The 15,296-nt window shown below is 38.4% G+C and overlaps 1 protein-coding gene across 6 annotated transcripts in view; it reads right to left on the bottom strand.

The window, feature by feature from the left end:
* BEGAIN (brain enriched guanylate kinase associated) overlaps nucleotides 1–15,296 on the bottom strand; it is a 178,158-nt gene that overhangs the window by 67,318 nt on the left and 95,544 nt on the right. For all 6 annotated transcript variants that reach the window (XM_081937884.1, XM_081937886.1, XM_081937885.1 and 3 more), the window contains one exon: nucleotides 3,876–4,037. In XM_081937884.1, the coding sequence (XP_081794010.1) occupies nucleotides 3,876–4,037 (162 nt within the window). The remainder of the gene's footprint in view (nucleotides 1–3,875; nucleotides 4,038–15,296) is intronic.

The following is a 15,296-nucleotide window of genomic DNA, read 5'->3' as shown; positions in this document are numbered from 1 at the left end:
TGACACCACGTTTCACTGACATATGTTAGAGAAGATCGCACATACTGATTGAAAACCTTTGTCTTCAGGCAGAGGGGGAGGCTGTCGTTGAAAATTATGCTTAGCTTGCCAAATGCCTGCCAAAACACATTTAACACATCATTCAATTTCCTTTGTTGTATCTCCTTCCATTGAGATGCATTGGCCAAGGTATATGTTGCTGTCTACTATGTCTAATTCTTCTCCAGATATATATTTTCCCCCTTTCTTTGCTGAATTTATTAAACATAACCTGGCTCTTTTTCAGGTTTATTTTTAAGCCAAATGGTTCTCCTGCTTTATGCAGCTCTTGTATGTGTCTTTGTAGCTCTTCTGAGTCTTGTGAGAAGAGGACAACATCATCTGCAACTCTTAACTGATTTAAATAGGTGCCATTGATTTTTATTCCATCTTTTGCAAGGTCTAGTTTGCAAAGTACTTCTTCAAGGCAGGCTGAGAAAAGGATAGATGATTTTGTATTGCCTTATTGTACACCTTGTTCCATTTTGATTTCCACTTTAAGATCATTAAGACAAATTACTGCCATTGTTTTTTCATATATTGATTGTAGTAAGTTTATCTAAACAGTGTCTACGCTTTGGTTGAGCAATGCCTTAATTATTGCTTGCTGTAATACTGAGTCAAATGCCTTTTTGTAGTCAATGAAAGTCATGCACCCATTTCACAGAGACATAGTGTATTCATTGTGCCATTCTTGCTTAACAACTTGGATGTGATCCATTGTGCTGTAACAACTTCTGAACCTTGCCTGCTCCTTTGGCTGTTATTATTCAATGTTCTCAATCTTCTTTTTGCTATTTATCTTGGTGAAAACACTGTAGATGACTGGAAGAAGGCTTATAGTTCTTTAAATAATCTTGGACCCCTTTCTTGTGTATAAGAATCACTTCAGCATTTTCCCATGTATCAGTTATTTTTACTTCTCTGAAGGATCTTGAGTATAGTTTTACTAGTATCTTGTGTAAACTGACCACCAGCTTTCAGCATTTCAACCGCAAGCATATACAAAGTAGAAAGATAGAAAAGATCAGAAGCAATTTCATTTTGAATGTAAATGTTTAAACTTTGACCCTTAAATAGGGATGGAGAACTTTAATGTGAAAGTTCTGGATTTTGTTTGGATCTTCCAAGTATGGGTGAAAAATAATATAAAATGTTAACGATTTTTTTAATGAGAATTCCCAGCATCATATATAAAACTTGCAATATATCTTTTTGAGGCATCCATGCTGTATGGGATGGAACTGATTTTGGACTGATTTTTTTTAAATTTTGAGGTACATGTAGTTGAAAGACTAAACTCTTGCAGAGGTTTAAAGAACCCAATTTCTGATATAACCCTTTTGATTTCCTATAAGAATAAAAATTGGTCCACATAAGAAGGTCAAAAGGAACCTACTATGGATAAATGCAGTTAATAAAGACTCAGATTAATATAAAAGAAACTGGGAAGAATTGCTATGAGGCTCTCCTTCCACAAATCCCTTGACAAATGGGCTGAAAACATTAGATATTTCACCCCTTTCAGCCCTCGTTGGATTTTAAGTGTGGCCTCTGCTCACAAGGAAGCAAGAAGGACATGGATTTTAATAAGATCTCTTTAATATTTGGCTAGGGTTAATACAGACTCTTAAAAACCCTAATAGGAATTTATCTGACATGGTTATTCAGAGCTAATTTCGATGGAGTTTCTTTGAAACATTTTCCTCATCTTTTTCAGTAGCTGGGCTTAGTTTCATTTTCCGAAGTAAACATTTTAACAGTCTCTCCTTCATTTTGCACAATCTCTCACATGAATCTCTCTGCATACCATCATTTTGAGAATCAATATATAAATAGCACCTATCCTCATAATATGCTGCAAAGATTCTGATGTATACAATATGGGTAATTTGTCATAGGGGCATTTTTTTCATTTGCTCTTGGCATTTACAGGTAAAAGATAGAGAAATATAATATATAGTAATGGCTCTTAGAAATAGCAGACACATATACCACTTTGCTTTTACAGCCCTCTCTAAGTTGTTTACAGAGTCAGCAAATTGCCCCCAACACTCTTGAGTTCTCAATTTACCCACCTGAAGGATGGAAGGCTGAATCAACCTTAAGCCTGATGAGGTTCAATCTGCCAAATTGCAAGCAGCTGGCAGTCAGCAGAAGTAGCCTGCAATACTGCATTCTAACAACTGCACCACCACGGTTCTATCTATATATAAATGCTTATTAAGGTAACCTGGAGGGTCTTGTAAAACACATTTAGTGCTCTACATGGAGCTACCTTTAAACTGAATCTTAAAGTTTCAGTTAATGCAAAAAGCAGCTGCCAGGCAGTTCTTGGGGGCCCCTAGGCTGGTCCATGTCAATGTTCCGCAGGCTGTACTGGCTGTCAGGTTGCTTCTGGGTCCAATTCAAGGTGTTGGTTATCACCTTTAAAGCTTTTCACGGCATGGATGCAGGCTATTGAGGAACCAGTTCACCCTGCTGGAGTTAACCCGCTCTGCTGATGTGGGTAGAAAGGCAATGCTGTGGATTCCATCAGCCATGGAATTTTGGTTCCTACCCTCTGGAACATCATCCCCTGGAGATGAGAACCACATCCACCCTTTTGCCCTTCCAAAAAACCATGAAGACATGGCTCTGCCAACTAGCCTGGGACCCAATGGGATTCTGGCAGTTTGGAAGTGGCTAATGGAATAGATAAAACCCCGCCTGCTCCCAGTGCACACTTTTCTCCCTTCCTCTCCATTCTGGTTAATTTTATTTTAGCTGAATCTTCAATGTATGATATCTATTTATTGTTTGAATGTTTTATTGTACATTTTAATTGAATGTCTGTAAGCCATCTAGAGTTGCCTCTGGTGAGATGGTCAGTTACAAGTATAAATAAATTAACAAATCAATAAATTAAATAAAACCAGCAAAGTTGCAACTAGAATTGGAAGTAAATTCTATTGAATTCAATGAGACTTCGCAGGAGGAGAGGCAGAACTTGGTGGCAGAGTCAAAAGAGGAATCAGCCTAGAATCTCTATGTAGTCATAAATGGACTAAGTCCATCCTTTCTTGAATTCCATTGACTCTTATCTAAAGTCAAAATACTGCTAACCATTAATTGAGTAGATTCATTTAGACAGGCATGTTTAGTAATAAATCAGCTTAATTGGAAATTCATGTGTTGTTCTGATCTTTAGCATCTGACAGTCTCATTCCTTTATACACATAAAGTAAATATAATTGTGTTGTTAATCTGAAACAAATAATTGAAACATTATATTTACTTCTTACTTCTGATATTCAATCATTCATTCTTTTTGGCAAATGGTGAAAAAAATGACCATCTTTAATTGTTTACTGAAGGAATAAGAAGAGCAGGATCAGATGAAAGATTTTTTTTACTCCTGCATTTAGTTCTATTAGTGGTCAAGCAGTAATCCACAGCCTAGAAAGGAAAATAACTTCCCTTTGTGTGTGTAGAATCCCTTATCAATTAGCTTTGTGAAATGACTCTGAGATCCAACATTATTAGAGAGAAAAGAGAGAGAAAAAGAATCCATATTTAATTGCTCTATCTCATGAATAGGTTTTCATATCTTGATCCTCTCTCACTTTACTTGTTCCAGCTCCCCACAACTTTAAATTTTGTTAACTTTTTTTCATAGGGGAGGTGATCCAATCCTTTGGTCATTTTATTAGTTAAGTGCTGAGATTTAATTAATGCCAACATTGAATTCCTTTCTAATTTTTAATGAGTATCGACATTCTTCACATTTCTGATTATTTCACTAAAATAAAATGTGCAATTTATTTTCTGTAATGTCAATGAATTCAGACACAAACCGTCTCAGCTTTTCGGTCACTTTTTCTAGTTCTTCCTGAGCGCGTCTCAGTTCTACTTCAAGATATTGACGTGTAGAATCAAATTCAGTTTCAAGCATTTCCAGTTTGTGAGTTGTGTAAGAAAGACGCTTACAGAGTTCCCCCTTCTGTTCCTGTAGCGTGCTAGAAAGACAGAGAGTGCAACAGATTAACACCCCTTACTTTCAGCCTAGTGACAGATATGGTCACATGAATTATACAATTTACATGATGTAACAAATATTAGAAGTGTATGATTATTCCTTGGTTTTCAATTATAGCTGTCATCCTCTGGAGCAAAATTTCAGAAAGTGAAAAACATTACCAAAATTTTTTCGTTTACTACCTGCAGTATAATTCTCCGGTGGGTGAGAGTTAGATTTCTAGTGAATTAGCCTTTTAACCGAGAACTATTAATTGGAGATACAAATACATGGAACTAAGATCTTTTGCACAAATTAAACAAAAATTATGGGGCCAAGTAGAAGTCCCTGCTACGGGTTCAGAGTTCAAGATTTCCAAGGCGAACCCACCAATTAGATACCTATAGTCCATTGGTTGTTAATACTGGTTGTTCTGTTTTGTTGCTTGGTCACTCTTTGATGTTTCGTATTCTGTATTTATATATTGTAGATGTTTAATGTTGTACAGGTTTGGGAACTTGTTGGTTTCCTGTTTCCCTTTATTTTATATGCCATCTAGAGTCATGCTGAGTTTGGCAGCCTTATAAATCTTGTACACAAATACATAGTAGCTCCATGCTACCTACGATTGCGAGGAATAACAGAAAGTAGGAGCAACAATCTAGTTTTGGAACATTCTTTACTTCCTATGCTGCTATAAAGAATCATCCAATCCCTCTTTTTAACCTCTCCACTTTTTTTTAGGTAAGGGAAAAGGAAACAAAAAAAAATGTCTCACTTTTATATATGGTTCAGGCTGCAATTTATACATGGCTTACGGCTGCCAATTGAGCCCAAAATTTCTGCTGCTAAGCAAGACAGTTGTTAAGTCATTTTATGACCTTTCTTACCATAGTTGTTAAGTGAATCACTGTAGTTGTTAAGTTACTAACAGGTTGCTAGGTGAATCTGGCTTTCCCCATTGACTTTGCTTGTCAAAGAGTTGCAAAAGGTGATCCATCATAAATATGATTCATTGCAAGCATCTGAATTTTGATCACGTGGCCATGGAGATGCTACAATGGTCATAAGTGTGAAAAATGGACACAAGACACTTTTTTCAGTGTCATCGTAACTTTGAACGGCCACTAAACAAACTGTTGTAAGTGAAGAATTATCTATACCAGGCTACTACAAACCTTTCTGTTAATGGAATTCAATAATAGGATAGGATAGGGAAGGGAGGGAAGGAAAGGATTTAAGGACATATTTCTAAGAGAATGTGGTAACTCTTAGTACATTGTTTGGTAAAATGTCTTATAAACACTGAATGAATTAGCTCAGTTATAGTTATTAAAATAACGTAGTTCATAATGTGTTCAAACTAGAACGTATTATTTTAATAAAAACAATTTATAATTACAAAAGATGTTTGGGCAGGGGGAAATCACTCTGAACCAAAAAACGGTATGTAGAAACAGAATCTTTTCTATATATCCCTTTTGCAAATTGAACTGTGTGCACTGAAGTATGTTATGTCATTTCTGGGTGAAGCCTGCAGGCTGAATCTATGAATGCAAAATACAATTTTGTTTGAGAAAGTACATGAAGTTAGAAATGTTGGATGACAAATTATATGTCTTTGACAACAGTGGCTTTACATATACTAGGTAGTTGCTCATACCCCATCCCATGAATAGAAATAGGATTACGCCTATAAAGTTTATTATTAGGCTTCTTTGTATTAAAAGTTCCCAAATACAAGAGCACTGGGGGTTAGTTTAGTGTTCAGATGAGACCTGTCTTTTCAACAGTGGCAAACCAGAAACCTAAAAGAAGTCCAGTAACTAGGACAATAGTTACTTCTCACTGTCTTTCATCAGTGACAGGAATGCAAGAAAAACTGATTAATAGCCATTGAAACTTCAATTAATATGTCTAATCCTCTTTTGAACTTTCTGAGTTAGTGGCCATTACTTTCTTTTCTACAATCTTAAATATGTGCACTGGGTGTAGAAATGCTTTCGTTTTGCCGGACTTTAAACTCCTGTCATTCAGTTTCATTCATTCTATTCTTATTAAACTTTTAAAATGACCCAATAGCTGAAGGTTTGTGTAATTTACAATAAAATACATTAAACAATGCAATTTGAATAAAAGCATATACAATGAAATCAGATAATGAGCAAAATGAAAACTCCATTTGAATTACAAACCAGCAAGGTTGTAACTGTATAACTCCCGTATTATTTTACATGCCAAACAACTCCAGGTAGTCCTCGACTTAGGATCACAATTGAGCCCAAAATTTCTGTTGTTAAGTGAGACATTTGTTAAGTGAGTTTTGCCCCATTTTATGATCTTTCTTGCCACAGTTCTTAAGTGAGTCACTGCAACTGATGTTGTTAACCCAGTTGTTAAGTGACTCTGGCTTCCCCATTGACTCTGCTTGTCAGAAAGTTACAAAACATGATCACATGACAGCAATGGTCATAAGTATGAACCAGATGCCAAGCACCTGAATTTTGATCACATGATCATGGATATACTACAAAAGTTGCAGCTGTCAAAAACAGACATAAGTCACTTCTTCCAGTGCCGTTGTAAATGAACTATTGTAAGCCGAGGACTACCTGTACACAACATTATTTTTGTAAGAATCAGCTTTTTTTAATTACAGAGATTTCTGTATATCTGAGTAACATTCGGTACTAAAGCTGGGTCTTTTATGATATAAATAGCATTAAAAAAGCACTATTCACTGAACACTGCAGACCTTATCTAATGTCAGCCTTAGCTATTTTAACATTTGGAGAGGGAAACTGAATTTAATAAAAAACACCCCCGATTCCCTTCTCCTCCTTTCCAATAGAGAGACGTTCAAAGCTGTAAACAGCACCATCCCTGAGAAATAGTGTTTCACATTTCATTATAAATCCAGTTTTCAGCCCAAGCTTATTATTGCCAGAAATGGTAAATGAAATAGTTTCACAGCCAAAATCACATCTTTTCTTGGAAATTAGAATCCAACCGATAACATTGAATATGTTCCACAGTTGGAAGAAGCAAGATTGGGAATAATTGCTTCCCAAAGCCTATAATTAAATTTATACATTGCATTAGGAGCCATGGTGACTCAGTGGTTAGCATGCAATACTGTAGGCTACTTCTGATGACTACCAGCTGCCAGCAATTCGGCACTTTGAGTCTCATCGACTCAGATTTTGGGGAGCAATATGCCGACTCTGTAAACCACTTAGAGATGGCTATAAAGCACTGTGAAGTGGTATATAAATCTATTGCTATTATGTCATGCTTTACTTAACCATAATTGGTTGACTAAACCACAATTGGATTCGTTCACATAATACTCTATATCAATGGTTCCCAAACTTTTTCAGTCCACTGCCCCCTTGGTGCTACAAACTGATCCTCAGTGCCCCCCCATCCAGTGGTGGAATTCAAACTTTTTTACTACCGGTTCTGTGGGCGTAGCTTGGTGGGCGTGGCTGGGGGGGTCATGTGACTGGGAGGTTTGCACGATGGAAGGAAGATAGTAACAGTAAAATTCAAAACTGTAACAATTAATTGCACATTTATTCAAAATCCAATTTAAAAACCTTTTTAGTTAATGTTAATTCAACAAAATTGTTGAACATGATCCAGTAATACCAGGTTTTTAAAGTCTGATAGTCATTTATCAAGAACCTTAGAAACTAGTAACTTAGTAAACTCAGTAAAATTTAATAACTACTTCACTGTTCAGTAAATTCATAATGTGATGGATAGGCTTGATGAAGTGATACCAGTTTCCCAGTTTTACCAGGAATCTTAAATCACCACATTCAGTAATCTGAAGTCGATTTCTTTGCTTGGAGAGAAGTTGGATGACCACACTGAAGCCACGTTCCACCAAATATGATGTTGGAAATGCAACAAGGAGCTTCTTAACCACTGTCCATAGTGAAGGATAACAATCAGAAATTTCTTTCTGTAACAAAAACTCTTGGTACGATTTTTTAAACTTTGGCTTCAGTTCAATGTCATTTTGCAGCTTTATGAGTTGTTCCCCCCCACTACCCCATCTTTCTCAATATCTGAAAATAGATTTATCACCCAATCTGGAATTTCCATCAAAAAAAAAAGAAGATCCTGATATCGTTCAGAGTATCTTTATGCAGCATGTCCAAATGGTCACAAAAAACTTGAAGATCATCATCTTGTATCCCGCCTTTCTCTTCTAGCTCAGACAAGATCGGAAATTGGTATAGCTCGCAACGGCCTATATTGCGCTTGAATAGAGTTCACTTTCAGGTCATGGTTGTCCCAAAGGTGCCTTTTCATGAGGCAACTGGACTTTCTGGTTTTTCTTTAAAGATGTTTTGCTTCCCATCCAAGAAGTGTCTTCAAAGAAAAACCAGAAAGTCCAGTTGCCTCTTGAAAAAGCACCTTTGGGATTCTGAAGCATGATAAGATGGCCAATTAAATAGTTTCCCAATACAACTCATGCAAAGGGTCATCCACACGTACATTACATTTTCCACACTTTTAACGTACATATTTGTGATTCCTCATAACTTCTTTAAGCTAAACATTTTTAGTACAAATCAACACATTGACATATATATTACTAATGCAGTTTCCTATCTCTTCCATTGACGTAATTAACACCTTTTCACGAGTAAAGTTCAGTTGTCTCTCTCTCTCACCTCTCTTCCTCCCTTCTTCCCCTTCTCTCTCCTTTCTCCTTTCCTCTTCCTCTCTCTTGACTTCCTCCCTTCCTCTCTCCTTCTCTTTCGCTCCCTCCCTCTCTGCCTCCCTCCCTCTCTCCTCCTCTCCTTGTGAAAAAATAGTTTGGCAAAAAAACAAGTTTTCCCTCCTTCTGGTTGCCCTGTTGCCCCCCTCCCTTGCCCTGGATTTTAAACTGAATGCTAGGCTCAGCTCTGCAAGGGAGAGCCCAGACAGAGGGAAATAGCTTGGGAAAAGAATAGACACCTTGGCTGGGCGTGGGGGAGGTAGCTAGAATAGAAGCAAAGGAAGACTCACCGGGCAGAGATCTGCTGGGCTGTATGGTTGAGATAAGTGCGGGAACCAAGGAGCAGCAGCAGCAGCACCTGTGCCTCTAGGCAGGCGAGATATGAAAAGGAGTGAGTGGGAGGGGCGGGAGGTGAGGGTGGAGCCAGTCAGTGGTGCATTTTACCGGTTCTCCGAACTGCCCATAATTTGTCCTACCGTTCAGGAGAACCTGTCAGAACCGGCTGAATTTCACCCCTGCCAGAAGTGCTCAGCTGACTGGCGGCCAACAGAGCTCCAGGCAGAATTGCGCCCTGCGAGGGGCACTCCTCTGCCACCTCCCTTGCGTCTTAACATCCCCTGCCCCCCCTTGCCTCTTAGTGCCCCCCTGCCGCTCCTCTTGCCTCTTAGCGCCACCCCTCCGCCCCCCAGAGGGCAGTACTGCCAACTTTGGGAACCACTGCTCTATATGCTATTAACCATGCTTTAGTTGGACTGATTCACTGAATAAAACTAAATCCAACACTATGGCCTTAGAAAATAATTGCTAGTTAAAATAGACATTGTAGCACATGCCAATGAATTTAAGATTTCCTTCTGAGTAAATGTGTATGGGATTTTACTGCACAAAAACTAAATTACAATACGGCAGTTGATTGCTTCATACATACAAATGGGATTTAAAACAAAATAATTCATTGTGGATTGGCTCCAAGTTAAATTTCCACTCACTCTCTTCAATGGATCAGTGTTTTTTCTTACTTTCCTTGAGTTAAGCAGCATTTGATAACAACTAAGTATAATTAGTACTCAATGGCGTATGTTTTGGGGCAGGAAGAGAAGGGTAGAGCTTTTGCCTGTAATGTTTTCAAAGAATTGTTTCTTTAGAAACATTGTTATGACAAAATGTAGTCACTGCTTTTTAAAAAAATCAGCTGATGGTTTGGAGAAGGTCAAAAGAAGGAAACGCGGTATATCTACCTCTTCAAACACCCATGTCTCTTTGACTGTATTTGTAAGACAGACTGAACAAAAGACATTTTTTCTTCTTCTACTTATTCATGACTGATTCTTGGAGACTACATGGACAGGTTAGAGTTTTTAGAGAAGATTTGCTGTTGCCTCCTTTCTAGGGCTGAGAGAAAGTGACCAGCCCAAGGTCACCGGGGTGGCTTTGTGCCAAAGGCAGTACTAGAAGTCCTGTTCTCCCACCAAGTAATCCATTTTAGTCAAATATTTTTTCCAGACCCAGGCCATGGTACTTATGCATAATGTGAACTCAGTTAATTGTATTAATTGAGTAAACCAGTGTTCAATTAACCAGAGGTAATGATTACAACTTCTGGAGTACCTTTCATATATTTCTAGAATTTCTCATTGGTTTATGTGACTGGACTAGGAAGGAGATTTACCTGTACTCATAAGTAGCTTCACAGAGAGACTTCTGAATGAAACATCCCTGTTTAGGGATGTGGAAATGTTCATTATGGAAAATTGTGACCCTCGAATGGGCTGTATTAATGATTGGATTGCACTTAATTTTTTGGGGGGGGGGGAATAGTTAACTTCAATGTTCTGTTCAAAATCAATTCTATTTCTGAACACTGGAACAGCCCTTTTTGAGGGAAATGCCCCATGATTAAATATTAGGCTCATAGCAACATCCATTATCCTGTTTATCTCCTGGGATTTATTTGTTGCCTCAAAGTTGTATCCAATGTTTCCTCTAAGGTGCGTGGCCGCGCGGCCGCGCACATGGCAAGAAAACACCGTGCAGCAGTTTTCAACTGCCGCACAGTGATTTCTATTGCCACAGGCTCTGGAAGCTGGGGAGGTCCTTTGCAGGCAGCTAGAACTGGCCGCCCACAAAGGACCTCCCCAGACTTGTCTTGATGAGCACGGGAGACTCGTAGTTGTGAAGTCCCAAAGCCCCCGCCGCCACCGGAATAACTGCTGCCACCTCCTCCTCCTCTAACAGCACTGCCGGATTTGCGGCTGAGCTGAAGCCACGAAAGCTCCAGCTGGCATCCCCACACATGGCAGCGGCGCCTCCCCTCCGCTCGGAGCACCTGAGCTCAGCGCCGTGTTACCCCTGCCCCTCCTCCTCAGCCGTGCTTTTGAGGAGCCATGAGGCTGCGGGAGCCAGTAGGAAGGTGGGGGGGTGGGAGCAGGAGGGAAAAAAGCCTCATGGCTCCTCAAAAGCACGGAGGAGGAGGAGGAGGGGGCAGGGGTAACGCGGCGCTGAGCTCAGGTGCAAATGTGGTGCTGTTGGAGGAGGAGGTAGCAGCAGTTATTCTGGTGGCAGCTTGGCGGCATCTTCAGCACAGCCCTGCCCACAATGAAGAAACCAAAGATGGAGCAGATCCACGCAGATGACGTTGCTGCAACATGACTGGAGGAGGAATTCTGGGAGTTGAAGTCCACAAGTCTTAAAGCTGTCAGGTTTGAAGACCCCTGGGGTTTTTTTCCCCTAACGGGTTAGGGGTGCAAGGATCTTGTAACTTGACAGCTTTAAGACTTGCATGCTTCAATGCCAGAGTTCCTGAGCCAACATGACTGGAGGAGGAATTCTGGGAGTTGAAGTCCACAAGTCTTAAAGCTGTCAGGTTTGAAGACCCCTGGGGTTTTTTCCCCCTAACGGGTTAGGGGTGCAAGGATCTTGTAACTTGACAGCTTTAAGACTTGCATGCTTCAATGCCAGAGTTCCTGAGCCAACATGACTGGAGGAGGAATTCTGGGAGTTGAAGTCCACAAGTCTTAAAGCTGTCAGGTTTGAAGACCTCTGGGGTTTTTTCCCCCTAACGGGTTAGGGGTGCAAGGATCTTGTAACTTGACAGCTTTAAGACTTGCATGCTTCAATGCCAGAGTTCCTGAGCCAACATGACTGGAGGAGGAATTCTGGGAGTTGAAGTCCACAAGTCTTAAAGCTGTCAGGTTTGAAGAAAAAATTCAGGTGCTCAGGCATGAAAATGTGCCGCTCAAACACTATACTTTTCTGCTCACATTGAAAAAAAATTAGAGGGAACATTGGTTGTATCTGATATCTGACATTGGATATTGGGCGACAGCTAGTTAAGAACTCTCACTCAAATAAAATATTAGTTTATGTGGCTAAGGGAGGGATAGTCAGCCCATCTTTACTTCTAAAAATATTGGGATCTCATTAGCTTTGATCCCTGGATGGAAATAGCTCAAGTTGCTAGCAATTGTTGTTTTCTTTTTTCCAAAGTCTCTGCAGTAAGTGGAACAAGCCAAAGAATATTTGACTTGTGGTGCAGTGGACGGGGAACACCAGGGAACATAATTCAGAGCAGCAGAAATGAAGTCATCATCTCCCTATTGGGAGATCCTTTTTTGCTTTGGCAAGTAGATGAGATGATATTGCTGTGCATGGCAGATGAGCATTAAGCGAGCCAAAGAATGCGAATAATTATGAAACTTAGTCAAGGTTTTCTTTTCCCCTCCTTTTTTGGATGGAATTACTATTTCATGTTAGCAGTTTCAACAGCAACACAATTTGTGAGATTGCTTGTACTCTTAATTTAAAGTTAGCAGTTTTCAGTCTAGCAGCTGAGGTCTTTTCAAAATCACAGTTGAACCTGCCCAATAAAATATAAATATAACATATAATATATATAATGTTATATATATATATATATATATATATATATATATATATATATATATATATATATATATATATATATATATATATATATATATATATATAATTATATAATATATATAATGTTGTGTTGTATTTGTGCTGATAAATAAATAAAGAGAGACTAGTATAGATCTATTTCAAGCTATTTTAGCTCTCATCAGCTAGCCATACCCTTACTGGGATTTGAACCTGGGCTGTATTACATATTAGGCAGGAGTCTTAGCCACTAAGCCACAGGCTCTCCTCCATATATATATATATATATATATATAATATATATATATATATATATATATATGTGTGTGTGTGTGTGTGTGTGTGTGTGTGTGTGTGTGTGTGTGTGTGTATATATATATATATAATCTATATCTATATCTATATCTATATATCTATATCATCTATATCTATATCAATATCTTTAGGCAACAAAAACAAAAAATCTGTATCTTTAGGCAACAAAAACGGAATGCACAGGTACAGTATAGGTGGTACCGTGCTCAATAGTAGTAACTGTGAGAGGGATCTTGGAGATCTAGTGGACAACCATTTAAATATGAGCCAGCAGTGTGCAGCAGCTGCCAAAAAAGCCAACACAGTTCTAGGCTGCATCAACAAAGGGATAGAATCAAGATCACGTGAAGTGTTAATACCACTTTATAATGCCTTGGTAAGGCCACACTTGGAATACTGCATTCAGTTCTGGTCGCCACGATGTAAAAAAGATGTGGAGACTCTAGAAAGAGTGCAGAGAAGAGCAACAAAGATGATTAGGGGACTGGAGACTAAAACATATGAAGAACGGTTGCAGGAACTAGGTATGTCTAGCTTAAGAGAAAGAAGGACTAGGGGAGACATGATAGCAGTGTTCCAATATCTCAGGGGTTGCCACAAAGAAGAGGGAGTCAAGCTATTCTCCAAGGCACCTGTGGACAGAACAAGAAGCAATGGGTGGAAACTAATCAAGGAGAGAAGCAACTTAGAACTGAGGAGAAACTTCCTGACAGTTAGAACAATTAATCAATGGAACAGCTTGCCTCCAGAAGTTGTGAATGCCCCAACACTGGAAGTCTTTAAGAAGATGTTGGATAGCCATTTGTCTGGAACGGTGTAGGGTTTCCTGCCTAGGCAGGGGGTTGGACTAGAAGACCTCCAAGGTCCCTTCCAACTCTACTATTGTATTATTGTATTTTATCTGTCTGTCTGTCTGTCTGTCTGTCTGTCTGTCTGTCTGTCTGTCTGTCTGTCTATCTATCTATCTATCTATCTATCTATCTATCTATCTATCTATCTATCTCCGAAGGAACAATTGGTAAAATTGACAGAATTTGCTGAGATGGACAAACTGACTTCTTTGATTAGAGAAAGGACATTATCTTACATTTACCTGTGACTGGAAACTATTTATAAACTTTTTGCATAAAAATGAAAAAATGAACTTGTGATTTATGGTTTTGATAATTACACAGGGCAATTGAAGAAAGAAGAGAGTTATGGTCCGACTTTAGAGAAAGAGGTTAAAATATAATTGTATTTAATTGCTGTGAAGAATTATTGGACATTTGTATCTATACTTTAAACCTTTGTATCTTTCGTTATACCTTTCTCCTTTTTTCCTAATCTTTTTTCTTATTGCACTTTTTCTTTTATTTCCCTCTTTCCTTTTATTTATTTTAGTTAGTATTAATTCTTAACATTACGGATAAAACTTTCATGACAATGATATATACAAAGAGGAGTATTGGCCATAATAGCTCTTAGTTCTCTTTTAAAGACATATAATTAGTTGATCAACATCACATCTAATTTAGTTGGGTTAAATGAATTTTTGGCCCATATTCTGATCTAACAACCCAATAAATTTATAGGAGACTCTAAATGTTTCAATTTGGAATGCATACATATTTGCATTTTATAGTCATTTGCAGAACTGCTCATTGCTATATTTTCTTATTTATTCATTGATACTTTCATTTAAAAAATGACTTTTTGGTATTTTGATCTGAATATATTGAAAGAAAAAAAAGCAAAGAAAAACAGCTACATTATGACTTATGTCAATAATAGTTTGCAACAAAAAGAAAGGTAGAAATTTTGATTCAATAGATCTTTTGTGGAAGCTAGAAACTACCTACATTTTAATGTACATTAAATTAAAGTCTAGAATAGCCTTCACTGTTTAGCATCAAAATCAGAATTGTTATAACCCCCCCCCCCCAAAAAAAAACAACCCTAATTCTGAACAGTTACTTTCAAGCTCTCAAATGTCTGGAATTTGTCATGTACATGCATTCTTTTTCAGGACTAGGGACAGCTCCATGCAGAATAACCCACACCGAATAACTATCTTAGTACATAATGTTTGAGCTCAACACCCAATGTTCACAAGGAAATATTAGAAATGAACAAATGGAATTGTATTGGAAACAATTATTTTCAGTACAGTATTCAGTTTGCAAATTTATGGATCCAACCTACATTTACGTTTCAGGAATATCTCAATGCCCAATCAGGCATAAGGGAGGTACCAGATACTCCCATGTAACACCTCTCCTGCGTGGGCTGCACTGGCTACCTGTGGCTTTTCGGGTGCGTTTCAAGGTA

This window comes from Natrix helvetica, assembly GCF_964273705.1.
Source record: "Natrix helvetica genome assembly, chromosome: 1".
In the NCBI taxonomy this organism is placed as follows: Eukaryota; Metazoa; Chordata; class Lepidosauria; order Squamata; family Natricidae; genus Natrix; species Natrix helvetica.
Note: the sequence above shows the minus strand (reverse complement) of the source record. Positions and strands in the feature narration are given on the sequence as shown.